The sequence below is a fragment of the Canis lupus genome, chromosome 30 (genome assembly GCF_003254725.2).
Source record: "Canis lupus dingo isolate Sandy chromosome 30, ASM325472v2, whole genome shotgun sequence".
In the NCBI taxonomy this organism is placed as follows: domain Eukaryota; kingdom Metazoa; phylum Chordata; class Mammalia; order Carnivora; family Canidae; genus Canis; species Canis lupus.
In genome coordinates this window covers 38510537-38524710 of record NC_064272.1, presented here as the reverse complement: position 1 = coordinate 38524710, position 14174 = coordinate 38510537, and the positions used below count along the sequence as shown (strand labels likewise).

Here is a 14174-nt window from a genome sequence, read left to right as displayed (position 1 = left end):
AAGTTAGAAAATTTAAGGAACTCTCTTCTTCCTTCTTCCTTCTTCTTCCTTCCTCCTTCCTCCTTCTTCCTTCTTTTACCTGAGAGAGTGCACACACCTGAGAGGGGGAGGGGCAGAGAGAGAAAATCTCAAGCAGATTCCATGCTGATCCCTACCTTGGGCTCAATCTCACGACCTAGAGATTCTGACCTGAGCCAAAACCAAGAGTTGGACACTCAACTGACTGCACTACCCAGGCGCCCCTAGGGAACAATTCTGTAGACAGTTGGTTTATAGGGCCTCAAGACTTGCCGTTTACTTTGTTTTCTGTTTCTCATTTAGAAAATCTTGTGTGAAGCCTAGGAAAAGAGTTATTAGAGGTTGCCAGTCATATCCTTAACCAGATATGGCTAGGCCCTTGCCAGAAAGTAAGTGCGAGGAGTTCTGTTAAAATTTAAATGATTGGGATCCCTGGGTGGCGCAGCGGTTTGGCGCCTGCCTTTGGCCCAGGGCGCGATCCTGGAGACCCGGGATTGAATCCCACGTCGGGCTCCCGGTGCATGGAGCCTGCTTCTCCCTCTGCCTGTGTCTCTGCCTCTCTCTCTCTCTCTCTCTCTCTCTCTCTCTCTCTCTGGGTGACTATTATAAATAAAAAAAAATTAAAAAAAAATTTAAATGATTACCCACAAATACAACGTTGAAGTCCTTAAGGAATGATAGTCACTGCTCTTATTACTGGATATAGAACAAGGCTATTAAATATTTAAATATTTTAAGTTACCCTGAGAAACCTTACACATAATACTGATTTATCTTGGGCAGCCCTGTTGGCTCAGCGGTTTAGCGCCGCCTTCGGCCCAGGGCGTGATCCTAGAGACCCGGGATCGAGTCCCACATCGGGCTCCCTGCGTGGAGCCTGCTTCTCCCTCTGCCTGTGTCTCTGCCTCTCTCTCTCTCTCTGTGTCTCTCATGAATGAATAAATAAAATCTTTAAAAAAAAAAAAAAAGACTGATTTATCTTGAATGGTCTTCTGAGGATTGTTGTGTGTTTTGTTTCATTTTATTTTATCATTTGTAACAGGTCTTAGCAATCCAGGAAAGTTCAGGGGAAAGTGTCAGTAAGGTTGCCTCCTATGAGGTCCCTCTGATTTGGGGTTAGTAGTCCTAAACAAAGCACATTGGTGGTGTTAGAAGTAACGACTACCACTTTTCTATCATTTATTGGATATTATGTGCCAGGCCTTGCACTAAACCCTTTATTTGGGTTATATCATTTCATCTAGAAAATAGCCTCTGAGAATAGGTGGTGTTATCCCTACTTTATTGATAAGCAAATACAATTTTGTGTGGCTGCTATGGCGGAGCTAGGATTCAAGTCCAAGGAATTTGACTCCATACTTCATACTCCAGACCGCTATTCTATTATAAATCCTGAGCACACTTTGTCTTTTGCTTTAGCTTGATGTAGTTTTAGAGACCAATCTGGCAACGATTCGGGTTCTGGAAGCAATACAGAAGAAGCTTTCTCGCTTGTCTGCTGAGGAACAAGCCAAATTTCGCTTGGACAACACCCTTGGGGGCACGTCGGAAGTTATTCATCGAAAAGCACTCCAGAGGATATATGCTGATAAAGCAGCTGACATCATCGATGGTCTGAGGAAGAACCCCTCCATTGCCGTCCCAATTGTCCTTAAAAGGTAACTGAATATGTTCTTCGTGCTTTAGTGTGCTTCGTGACAGGTTCGGTGTCCCCTTAAATACGGCCTTCATTTTCAACCTGGTTATTCCATGAGGCCTCTATTTCACCTCAATGCTGGTGGTTGGAAATTAGGTGCAGCATGGGATAGTGGAGCTTCTTGAAGGGTTTCTGTGTAACCAGCAATAGAGAACAAACCTTGAAAGTCCACAGTGGAATGCTCTGTGTGTTTAAGGGAATATTTTAAAATACAGAAAAGAACAGAGCAGAATACAGCCACCCACATTCCTGCCACTCAGTACTAACCATTGTTAACATCTTTGTTTTTTAATAAGAAAAATCTCTTTGTCTTTGTAAAATTGGTGGTTTATTTAAAAAGACTTACTAGCTTGGCATTTTTACCAAGAACATCTTACCTCCTGACAAGCCTTCGGCCTGAGGTGTACAGGGGCTGTTGTACCCACATAAGACCAGGCATCAAGGAGGAGGCCAGACCTAGGGTGAGCCCCAGGCTCCTTTAAGTCCATGGCTCTTTGGACCACATGGAATCCCAGCTAACAGCTGGGTCCTCTTTCAGTTCCACCTGAGACGGGTGGTGCAAACTCTTGTCTGCTGCACAGCTCACAGATGCCCAGATTTTATTGTTCCTCCCCAGACTTTGCTCAAGAGCTGGCACAGGCTTTTTCTCTTCTTGCCATGCCAGCAGCATTTAACTTTGGCTTTGAGACGTAGGATATTCTTCAGTTCTAGTGCTGGTTTTGATTTTACTTTCTTCTACACTTCTAGAGTGTTAAGATCTGTTGTTACCATCAGAAATTCCCAAATTGTGTGCAAAGGAGCATTACTGTGCAAGTTCTTTGCTCTTGGACTTCTGCATTTATATTAGCATAGTGAACATTCTTAGAAGTCCTGCAGCAAAGAGATGTGCTTGTTTTAGCCGGCCAAGAAAGTAAACCCCTTTTTAAGGGTATTGGGTGGAATGATGTTGAGAAATAACTATTCGAGGTAAGATTTCTGACTTTGGGACAAATCACTTCCCCTAAATAAGTCCTGGAGGAGTTATTTCCTCATGTAACAGAGTTCAAGCCTGGATTGAATAACAATATAACAATTTCAGTAACAGTATCCCAAGTTGCCAATAATTTTGACAGACCTGTTATATCTTTTGACTTTTGAAAGAAAGTAAGTCTGACACATTTCCCACTTGGAAACCTTGGAGAGTAGGCGCTGTCATCCCTATTTTCCCAATAAGGAAACAGAGTCTAGTATGGCAGAGCCAGGATTCAAATCCAAAGAGTTTAACTCCCTCCCTTAGAACTCCCACATCCGAATTCCCATGTCTTGTCCTTTCCACACCCCCCACCCCTCACCAGATTGAAGATGAAAGAGGAAGAATGGCGAGAAGCTCAGAGAGGATTTAACAAGGTGTGGAGAGAGCAAAATGAGAAATACTACTTGAAGTCTTTGGACCACCAGGGCATCAACTTTAAACAGAACGACACCAAGGTCCTGAGGTCAAAGAGCTTACTCAACGAGATTGAGAGCATCTATGATGAGGTGAGTGGGAAGTTTCTCTATCTGTGAGAGGACCCCAGTCTTTATGTTCAGCCTGGCTTTGATTCCTGGAAATTATCTTTGTTATATGAAAGAAGACCCTCCGAGACAAGGTGATTCTTGCTTCAAAACTGTCACAGACTTCTATTCCTGATTCTACATTTTAAATCTAAGCCTCACCTTTATTCCTAAACTGCTTTACTAGTTTCCCAGTTTACTATCCTGGCTTTGTCTGTGCCTGCTGCCTCCCTCCTCCACTTGTCTTCCCGTCTGTTTCCCTCAAAATGATACCTTTTCTCATTCACGTAGCTCCTCTCAACTTCCCACAACCAAAACACTTATCATTAATCCCCAGACACTTTCTAATCGTTGTTTATTCAGGATACTTACCAGGAGTGTATATAGTACTGGGAGCCAGGGTACAGAGATGATTAAGAAATTAATCCTGCTTTCTTGGACAAGCTCACAGTCATGGGGTGGGGATAGACACATAAATATAGTATGATTGAGAATTCCTAAAAGTTATGTGATCTTGAGTTTAAAAAAAATGTTTTTAAAAAAAAATAAAAAATAAAAAAATAAAAAAAATAAAAAAAATGTTTTTGGACAGCCCCGGTGGCGCAGCGGTTTAGCGCCGCCTGCAGCCTAGGGCGTGATCCTGGAGACCCGAGATCCAGTCCCATGTCAGGTTCCCTGCATGGAGCCTGCTTCTCCCTCTGCCTGTGTCTCTGCCTGCCTCTCTCTCTCTCTGTCTCTATGAATAAATAAATAAATAATCTTTAAAAATAAAATAAAATAATGTTTTTTATCATGAAAATGTCAAACATGTGAAAAGGGAGAGAATAGTAAAATGAGCTCTTCTATAAGCTTAAATAAGCATCTCTATTTTGCCAATTGTTTTAAATCTGTCACCTCCCACACCCCTACCCCAGATTCTTCTTCTTCTTCTTCTTTTTTTTTTTTTTTTAAGATTTTATTTATTTATTAATGAGAGACACAGAGAGAGGCAGAGACATTGGTAGAGGGAGAAGTAGGCTCCCCATAGAGAGCCTGATGCGGGACTCGATCCCAGGACCCCAGGATTGCAACCTGAGCCAAAGGCCAGATGCTCAACCACTGAGCTACCCCAGTGGCCCTCACCCAAGATTCTAGACCTCCAGTCGTAGGCCTCTTGTTGTATCCTCCATATCCATAAATACTAATACAGAATTTTATTTTATTTTTTTATTTTTAAAGGTTTTATTTATTTATTCATGAGAAACAGAAAGAGAGAGGCAGAGACACAGAGAGAGAGAGAAGCAGGCTCCATGCAGGGAGCCCGACACGGGACCTGATCCCGGGTCTCCAGGATCATGCCCTGAGCCAAAGGCAGGCAGGCGCTAAACTGCTGAGCCACCCATGCCTCCCCACTAATACAGAATTTTATTTTATTTTTTATTTTATTTTTTTTAAACCTCACACTTCTTTTTTTTTTTTTTTTTTTTTTTTTATGATAGTCACAGAGAGAGAGAGGCAGAGACACAGGCAGAGGGAGAAGCAGGCTCCATGCAGGGAGCCCGATGTGGGACTCGATCCCGGGTCTCCAAGATCACACCCCAGGCCGCAGGCGGCGCCAAACCGCTGCGCCACCGGGGCTGCCCTAATACAGAATTTTAAAAGATAGTCCCAATTTTGTCCAATTGTCCCCAGTAAGTCTTCACAATCTAGAAGAACCACTATTATGGTGTTAAACCACACCTCCCGCATTATCTAGATCTGTTTCTGCAAGTTTCAGATTAGAAAACAGTTGCCACTATGGTTGATAATGGCATGTACTGCTGGTGCCGTCTCGTAGGTCTGTTTGTTGTTGCTGGAGATATGTCATATAATACTTTGCGTCTCTCTCCTATTAGAGGCAAGAGCAGGCTACAGAAGACAATGCTGGTGTACCTATTGGCCCACACCTCTCACTTGCATATGAAGACAAACAGATTCTGGAAGATGCTGCTGCTTTGATTATCCACCACGTGAAGAGGCAGACAGGCATTCAGAAGGAGGACAAGTATAAAATCAAGCAAATTATGCATCACTTCATTCCAGATCTGCTCTTTGCTCAGAGAGGTGATCTCTCGGATGTGGAGGAAGAGGAAGAAGAAGAGATGGATGTAGATGAAGCCACAGGGGCAGCTAAGAAGCACAATGGTGTTGGGGGCAGTCCCCCAAAGTCCAAGCTACTGTTTAGTAACACAGCAGCTCAGAAGTTACGAGGGATGGATGAAGTGTACAACCTTTTCTATGTTAATAACAACTGGTATATCTTTATGCGACTGCACCAGATCCTCTGCTTGCGGCTCTTGCGGATTTGTTCCCAAGCTGAACGGCAAATTGAAGAAGAAAACCGAGAGAGAGAGTGGGAACGGGAAGTGCTGGGCATAAAACGAGACAAGAGTGACAGCCCTGCCATCCAGCTGCGTCTCAAAGAACCTAGTGAGTGGCTTAGGCTCTTGGTTTCTGACAATGTGAGGAATTGGGGGCCCTCAGAGCCGAATTAGACTCAAGACCGCTTTCTTTTAGACATATAGAGCATGGGCAGGCAGGCCTAAGAGCCTGACCAGGGTTCAGATCCTAGCTTGGCAATTGATTGGGTGTGTGACCTTACTTGAGCTCCCCATCCTGCGTGCCTGTAAAATGGAGGTGCTCCTTTATACTTTGTGGGTTTGTTGGGAGAATTGGGGAAAGTATGCAGAGCACCCTGTGCAGTGCTAGGATCATGGACGTTCATTGGCTGCTACCATGGACACCTGGGGAGGGGCTGGCAGTTGTCATCAGTTTCCCAAATGGCAGATCTTTGGTGTTTTGCAGAGTGTATTCAAGGACAGGGTGGGACTCAAATGTCACAGTCCTTTCTGCTTCATGACAGAATATAAATTCCTAGTTCATGCCTAACAGATGCAGATTTTCTTAGATATGTTTGGGCAAGACTTTAGCCACTGGGGTCCATGGCTCTTAATAAATAGAAATAGTTTATGGAAAGGAGATTGGAAGTCAAGAGATGGTGTGAGAGAGCAGATCAGACAGGACAAGAATGAAGATAGCAGAGGAAAAGGAAAATAAATGCAAACTGAGGAAGCCACTACATGCTTTACATAATTCTAATTCTCTGTTGCCTGCTTCTAGATAATATAAATTACGTGTTTGAGCTGTGAGCCAAAAACTTTTTTCATGGAGCCTTTCTTCTGTGCCGTAGAAGAAACAGCCAGTCTGTGGAGTGGATTATTTTATTTTACTTTATTTTATTTTATTATTTATTTAGATTATATTTATTTATTCATGAAAGAGACACAGAGAGAGGAAGAGACACAGGCAGAGGGAGAAGCAGGCTCTATGCAGGGAGCCGATGTGGGACTCGATCCTGGGGCTCCAGGATCAGGCCCGGGGCTAAAGGCTGGCACTAAACCGTTGAGCCACCCAGGTGCCCCTGGATTATCTTTTAAAAACTGTTTAAAACAGTTGCTGATGTAAGAAAACCCATGTGTGGCCCTAACTTCCTATCTGCTGAAGAGCTAGTGACACTGGATATTAATGTTAAAAACCTTTATTTTGATAATCCTAACCTGAGAGAGACAGCTTTTGGATCTCAGGGTGGTGGTTCCATCTGCTTATGTAGAAATGAGAGCAAATGGCTTAATCCTGTCTTGACCACTGACTCAACCTGATTTGAGGCTTACATTGTTGGGTCTTGAACAGTGACACCAAGCCTTGCACTGATTATAGCTCATGCGCACAAGTCTGGCTTAAAGCTCCTAGCTTTATTCTGGCATAAGGGCATCTGTCTAAGTAGTACAGCCCGTGCCTTTGCTATGGGGTCTGAAGAGGTGATACTCTGATGGAAGTTAAGCCGGTTGCTTTTAAACCATTTTGTATGTCCTTGATGAACTCATCAAACTTGAAATAAATGGAGATGGACTTAGCTTTTGCTCTCAGCCTGTTTTCTCTGTATAGGCTACAAACAGAGTCAGATGTTAGGGACTAAGAATTCTTATACTTTTCTTTTTTTCCAGTTTAGTGAACTTTTTTTATTTTTAAAATGATATTTATTTATTTGAGAGAGAGAGGCAGAGGGAGAAGGAGAAGCAGACTCCCTGCTGAGCAGGTAGCCCGACATGGGGCTCCACCCCAGAACTCTGGGATCATGACCTGAGCTGAAGGCAGACACTTAACTGAGTGGACCACCCTGGCACCCCTCGCTGAGTGAACTTTTTTTTTTTTTAAGATTTTATTTATTCATGAGAGACACACAGAGGGGGGCAGAGACACAGGCAGAGGAAGAAGCAGGCTTCTTGCAGGGAGCCTGATGCAGGACTCGATCCCAGGACCCTGGGGTCATGCCCTGAGCCAGAGGCAGATGCTCAACCCCAGGAGCCACCCAGGCACCCCTGGTGAACTTCTTCTTAAGGTGCAACATACGTACAGAAAAATATACAAATCCAAATTGTATAGCTCAGTGAATTTTTACAAAGTGAACACACCTGTGTAACCTGTACCTGGATCAAATATGACCAATACCCAGTGGCCCCCTCATGCCCCCGTCTTGATTGCCAGCACCAGAGATCAGTAAATACTTCTTACAGAAGCTAAAGGCAGAGTCCTTTCATGCTTCCTTTTGCACTCTGCTAGTTGCCAAATGTTTAACAACTGATAAGATTCTAGCTGCTGGTTGAAGTGATTCATGTGCAGCAAGTAAAGATCGTTTAATGTAATTTGTGAAGTACAATGTTGGGAATCCATTTTTAAACAGAAGGACTTTGACAAATGTAGATTACTTCATTATTCATAGGGGATTTAATTTGGGTTCCTATTTCTCTGTTCCTGAGAGGTTTCCCAGGGCTCGAGTGTGGTGCTGTCTGCCTTTTCTCATCAGCACTTTATGCTTCATTGAAATAGCTTTATGAGCAAGTGACCCATGTGAGGAATGCTCTCTGCAGGCTGGGAGGCCAGGTTCCTCTCTCAGCAGGAGAGCCAGCAACTTTATGAAGAAACTTCTTCCCTGGGATGTTCTGCTCTCCTGTCAAGCAGAGCCCCACGGTACCGTAATGATGTGTCTTTTTGGCATGGACACAGCGTTAGAGCCCCTGTTAAAGTTACAGGGTCACTCTTGTCTGAGAGACCGCACTGGCCATTGTAGCCACCTGTCAGATTTCATCACTGCCTGCGGCAGATTGAGTGTGTGTGTTTGAATACCTAGGGCTTGTTCTTGCAGTTGCTCTTTAGGCCAGCTGCAGGATCTTGCCCTGCCCTCTCCTCCGACCTTCTCGAGCAGCATAAAGCCTCACCTCTCCCATCTCTCCCACAGTGGATGTTGACGTAGAAGATTATTACCCAGCTTTCCTGGACATGGTGCGGAGCCTGCTAGATGGCAACATAGACTCGTCACAGTACGAAGATTCTCTGAGAGAGATGTTCACCATTCATGCCTACATTGCCTTCACCATGGACAAACTAATCCAGAGCATTGTCAGACAGGTGAGGGCACAGTGGAGGCTGGGTTTGGTGAGGGAAGAAGTACTTTCCTCAAAATGGATGAAGGAAAGAGAAAAGGCCAGATTTCTGTTGGAGGAAAAAGGGCAGTTTGCTCACACAATGGTGTTTATGGACATCCGACTCTCGAGGCAAGGGGGAGGTCAACGTGATGTCGGATCTGTCCTGTTAACAGAGTGGGAGTACTTCAGCCGCTAAATTGACTCCTTTGCTCTGCTCGGGAGGCCCTCACAGTTGCATGAGCCCACCGCCGACCCAAGGCGTCACCTCGTCCCTGCTGCCTACCCGTAGAGCGAGCATTGGTGCTGGCCCAGCCCCTAACCTTATCTCCCAGCGGGGAACTCTCCCCGGTAACGCTTCCACTTCTGTAGGTGTTGGTAATTCTGTGTGCTTTCCTCATTTAATATTTGAAGTTCTTTTTTGCAGGAAGGGTTTCATACATCTTTTATAGTACTGTGTCTACCTCTTTATCTGAGGTTTCGCTGGACTTAGATTTGTGGTTGATTTTGTGGTTTGTGCCTGTAGCCACCCTGTGAGTTTGTAAATATGTTCTTTAAGGCAATGATCATTTTAACAGCAAATACATAGTCAGGTTTCCACTCTTTTTGCCTTGAGTTCTGAATTTCAGAAAGGATCATAATGTATTATTGTTGTGTCACTTTAGAGTGTGAAAACTTGACAAAGAAAATTTTATTTTTTTAAGATTTTATTTATCTGACAGAGAGCATGAGCGGGGGGAGGGGCAGAGGCAGAAAGAGAAGCAGACTGCCTGCTGAGCAGGGAGACCGAGGCAGGGCTCAATCCCAGGAACCCGGGATTATGACCTGCGCCAAAGGTAGACATTTAACCAACTGAGCCCCCGGACGAAGAAAACTTTGAGAGTCCTCATTGCCACTGTGGGGGAAAAAACTTGTTGCTCAGTGTTTTCTTGGAGTAAAATATGGAATTCTTTGCAAAGTACCCAGGCTTTTGCCTTGAGTTTGGAAGGACTCCTGGCTCTGTGCCCTTGCACAGGATCTACTCAGTCCAGGAAGAACACTTCATATAACTGAATCTTGACATCTTCATGAAGGTTGTCAGGTGTTCAGTTTTTTTCCTGAAAGTCGAAGTTAAGAGGCCTTCCCAGTTGAAATCATTGTATGGGTACAAGCAGCTAAGGTCATCATTTTGAGAGACTGATCCCTATTAACACCCCCTAAATACATATAAAATAAAGATTCCAGTTATCATGTGCTTTTTTCTAGCTGCTGCAGCTAGAAATAGTCTTTCCTACTGCCAGCATAGCAGCTGTAAAAATCCAGTAAAATTAACTTTTTCAAAAACCAAATACAGGTTTATAAACATAAGATACAATTAATCCATTTATTTATTTCAATTAATCCATTTATTAGAAGCTCCTGGTTATGATTTTGAGTAATACATAATATCTAATCTTTTTTTAAAAAACAGGTTTTGTTCAGAAACCGAAATACAGTGTCTTTTTTTTTTTTTTTTAAGATTTTATTTATTTATTTGAGACACACACACGAAGGGCAGAGGGAGAGAGAATCTTAAGCAGACTCCACACAGCATGGAGCCCGAGTCAGGGATTGATCCCACAATCATGCGATCACATTCTGAGCCAAAATCAAGAGTTAGACACTTAACTGACAGCCACCTAGGCATCCCTGCCACCCAGTGTTTTTAGAACATATGTTCATGCTTTGCATCTTAACTCCTCGATTAGAGGCATATCTTCTCTCATTCTCATCTTGATTGATATTCTCCCAGAGTTCATTGCTGACTGGAGGTAGAACATATATTTTCAAGGTCAAGCCATACATTTACCTTTTCCAGAGTACAGTTGATGGTTGAACAACAGGGCTTTGAATTGTGCTGGTCCACTTACATGTGGATTCTTTTCAGATATAGCACAGCACTGGAAATATATTTTCCTTATTAATAGTACTTTCTAGCTTTATTATAAAAATATGATTTATAATACATGTAACATACTTAATATTCGTTCACTGAGTGTTTATGTTATCAGTAAGGCTTATGGTCACTAGTAGGCTATTATAGTTAGGTTTTTAGGGAGTCAAAAGTTATATGCAGATTTTTGACTATATGGAGGTTTAGTGCCCTTAACCCTCACGTTGTTCAAGGATCAACTGTAGTTTAATAGGGATTTGTCTTAACAGGCAGTCTCACAGATGTCCAGTATAGAACTCAGAAAATGGATAATGTAGGGATTAGACTGGGAAGGTTTTTTTTCCTCTCTCGCATGCCCTCTTTCTGGAAATCTGCTTCATTCTCATTCTTCTCTCTGTAGATGGAAGTTTGGCTACATACCCAAGGCTTCTCTAGCCCCCTGGGGCTTTGGCTTGCCATGGCAGTGCCAGTGGCCTCAGCATTGTTTGACCTTTCCATCTAGATGCTCCTCTGTAAAAAGTCTACTAAACACATTCATTATGTCATTTCAAAACAGCAGGAGGGAAAATCTGAGCAGCCTTGCTTGGGAGCATGCGCTGTCCAGTTGTCTCTGATAGGGCTGCCCTTTTCAAAGACTCTAGGAGGGGCCACATATCTAAGAGGGGTGGATGGGGAGTCAGTGGCATGGTCCACCTCAGCAAGAAGGTCTTAAGCAGAAGTGTCTACATGGTAGGGACCATACTTTAGATACACTTTTTTTACACTGCTTCCCCCCCCCAACCCCTCCCCTTAAACACTATATCTTAAGCTTTTTCCTATGTTACCAGGCGTATGTTATCATAGGCATTATTTTAATGGATGCATTAGAACCCATTGTCTGGACTAATTGTAATTTAACATCTCCAGTTGCTGGCCTTTTCTACCACTGTCAGATCAGTCACCCTTCTGACCTTGTACTGTGTCCATTTATCTACAAATACACATACTTGTCATTTAAGACTTTTTTAAATGTTAAAAATAAGTAGTTGTCATAGTTACTAGCACTTCAAAAAGGATGTATCTTCCTAAAAATAGAATGGCTTAGTGGTTTTTGAGAATTTTAAAGTAAAATAGACATTGATATTGCAGTTAACATTTTGCTTTCTTCTTGTATATATTTTTTACATTCTCTGGCATTTTTATGAGTAAAGTTTCATTTGAAGGAATTTTTATTCCGTAATAGAAATATAGTCGTGACCTATGAGAATGGAAACTCTAAAAGGTTCAACTTTCTAGTCATCAGATAGTTAAGAACATAGTCGCAATAATTAACAACAGTCAGTCGTGACTGGCTTGTGTTGAAGGTGAGTCAATTAACATTTACAATTTAAGTATGATATTTTTATCAGATGCAGAAAAATAAGCAATATATTAAAAAGAGTACTGGCCTAGGGGTCAGGAAGCATGAATATTAGTCCTAACTCTGTTCCTTCAGCTGAGAACCCCTGGGTAAGTGATTTAACATCCAATTCTTAAATACCTTGTGAGTTTCAGATTTTGTACTTGGGTTGGGAATATAGATAGACACGAATCTTATCTTTCATGGTTCTCCAGGGGCCCTGCCCTCACCTTGGCACACAGTGAGTGTTCTCATCCAAAATGGAAATTTGTCTTCTGTGTAACAGGGCACTCTTCCCAGGGTAGTTGTGTAGATCAAATGAGAATGTGTATAAAAGCAAGCTGTAAATGGCAAAAAAAAAAAAAAAAAAAGCACCGTAAAAACAGGAAGCTATGAGAATTTTCTTTCACGTTAAAAAATTTTTTTTACAGTTCCTTAGAACTTTAATCAGCACACTAACATGAGCTGCCTGTGGTTTTGCTTTTAAACAGATAGGAAAGCTCTACTCATGGACCAGTGATACTGTTGAAGATTTAGGCTTAGTTACTCTCCAAGAATATAAAATACTGGTTTTGTGTGATTTCATTTTCTAAAATAACCCACCGAAAAACTGTTTGAGCTGAATAACCGAAACTATCAAAGGAAGGGTGAGTGTCTGACAGGGAGAAGTATTTTCTTGGTTCACTGATGATTTACCTTTGCTTGATTCCAGCTGCAGCACATCGTGAGTGATGAGATCTGTGTGCAGGTGACTGACCTTTATCTGGCGGAAAACAATAATGGGGCCACCGGAGGCCAGCTGAACACGCAGACTTCCAGGAGTCTCCTGGAATCAACATATCAGCGGAAGGCTGAGCAACTCATGTCAGATGAGAATTGCTTTAAGGTGAGAGTTACTCGTGTAGACAAGGACCATACTGGTGACAGTATAAGTTGTTGGAACTATCTCCATGAGAAATCAAAGCCGTACCAGCATACTTTGATCCAGTGATTCTGCTCCTGGAATTCCTTAGAGTTCATGTGAGCTCACTGGAGGGAATGAAAAACATGGAAAAGTGGAAGTCTCCATGGGAAGCCTGTTACTTTCTTGCCTTTTATAATTTTGTATTCTGCCTTTTTCTCTTTGAATATTTTGTTATAGTATAATGCTTTGTGAATATTATAATGCTTGGTTTAAAAATGTTAATACAGAGGGGCACCTGGCTGGCTCATTCAGAAGAGCATGTAACCCTTGATGTCGGGGTCATGAGTTTGAGCCCCACACTGGAGGTGGAGATTACTTAAAAAAAAATACTTAAATAAATAAAAATGCTAATACATGTAATCCATGATCATTGTAAGAAAGAGAAAATGGAGAAAAAAAAATATCACCCATAGTGCTTCCCAGAAATAATTACTGATGACATTTTTAGGCTTTTCTGTGTTTTTATAGGATTTGAAAGAGGGTATACTGAGCAAAATGGTCTAAGTTATTTTGCTCAATTAACAATACCTGGATTTTCATCTCTTCATGACTATTTGATATTTTATAGAAAATTAGGACTGCCTTACTGCCTTGTTGGGCATTTAGGTTGTTTCCATTTTTCACTGTTACTTTGCTGTCATTGCTAGTTACTAAAAACAAATAGTTGGGAACAACCTAGATGTCCGACCGGCTGTGGGAATGGTTAATAGAAGCCTATTGTGTGAATACCAGGTAGCATATTTTGCAGCCCTTAAGAGTTAAGTATAAATTATAAAAATACTGAAGCAAATAAAAGGATACAAAACTATGGGTACTATGATTACAGCTGTGTAATGAATATATGTGATTGAACAAAACTGGTATGTATTTACATAAGGATGGGTTCCAGTGGCCCAGAATAAGGTTTGTAGTTGGCCAAACAGAGAGAACTAATATATCCTTACTGGATATTTCACATATACTTAAATTATCTGACCCCAAATCGTCTACTTAGTTGCCTGCTTCAGCTTTTAGCTATTTCTTTAGTTTCTTTTTTTTTTTTTTTTTAAGATGTTATTTATTTATTCATGAGAGACACAGTGGGGTGGGGCAGCAGAGACACAGGCAGAGGGAGAAGCAGGCTCCATGCAAGGAGCCCGACGCGGGACTTGATCCCAGGTCTCCAGGATCACACC

The 14174-nt window shown here is 42.2% G+C and overlaps 1 protein-coding gene and 1 long non-coding RNA gene across 6 annotated transcripts in view; one reads left to right on the top strand and one right to left on the bottom strand.

The window, feature by feature from the left end:
* Positions 1-14174, top strand: part of SIN3A (SIN3 transcription regulator family member A) — a 74866-nt gene that overhangs the window by 43327 nt on the left and 17365 nt on the right. For all 5 annotated transcript variants that reach the window (XM_025472123.3, XM_025472122.3, XM_025472120.3 and 2 more), the window contains 5 exons: positions 1438-1676; positions 3049-3232; positions 5122-5695; positions 8562-8731; positions 12748-12921. In XM_025472123.3, coding sequence (XP_025327908.1) covers positions 1438-1676; positions 3049-3232; positions 5122-5695; positions 8562-8731; positions 12748-12921 — 1341 coding nt within the window. The remainder of the gene's footprint in view (positions 1-1437; positions 1677-3048; positions 3233-5121; positions 5696-8561; positions 8732-12747; positions 12922-14174) is intronic.
* Positions 1-14174, bottom strand: part of LOC112675562 (uncharacterized) — a 33605-nt gene that overhangs the window by 19218 nt on the left and 213 nt on the right. Inside the window, exons 2-3 of the long non-coding RNA XR_003145915.3 lie at positions 12732-13064; positions 12266-12376 (exon numbers count right to left, since the gene is read on the bottom strand). This is a non-coding gene — a long non-coding RNA (uncharacterized LOC112675562). The remainder of the gene's footprint in view (positions 1-12265; positions 12377-12731; positions 13065-14174) is intronic.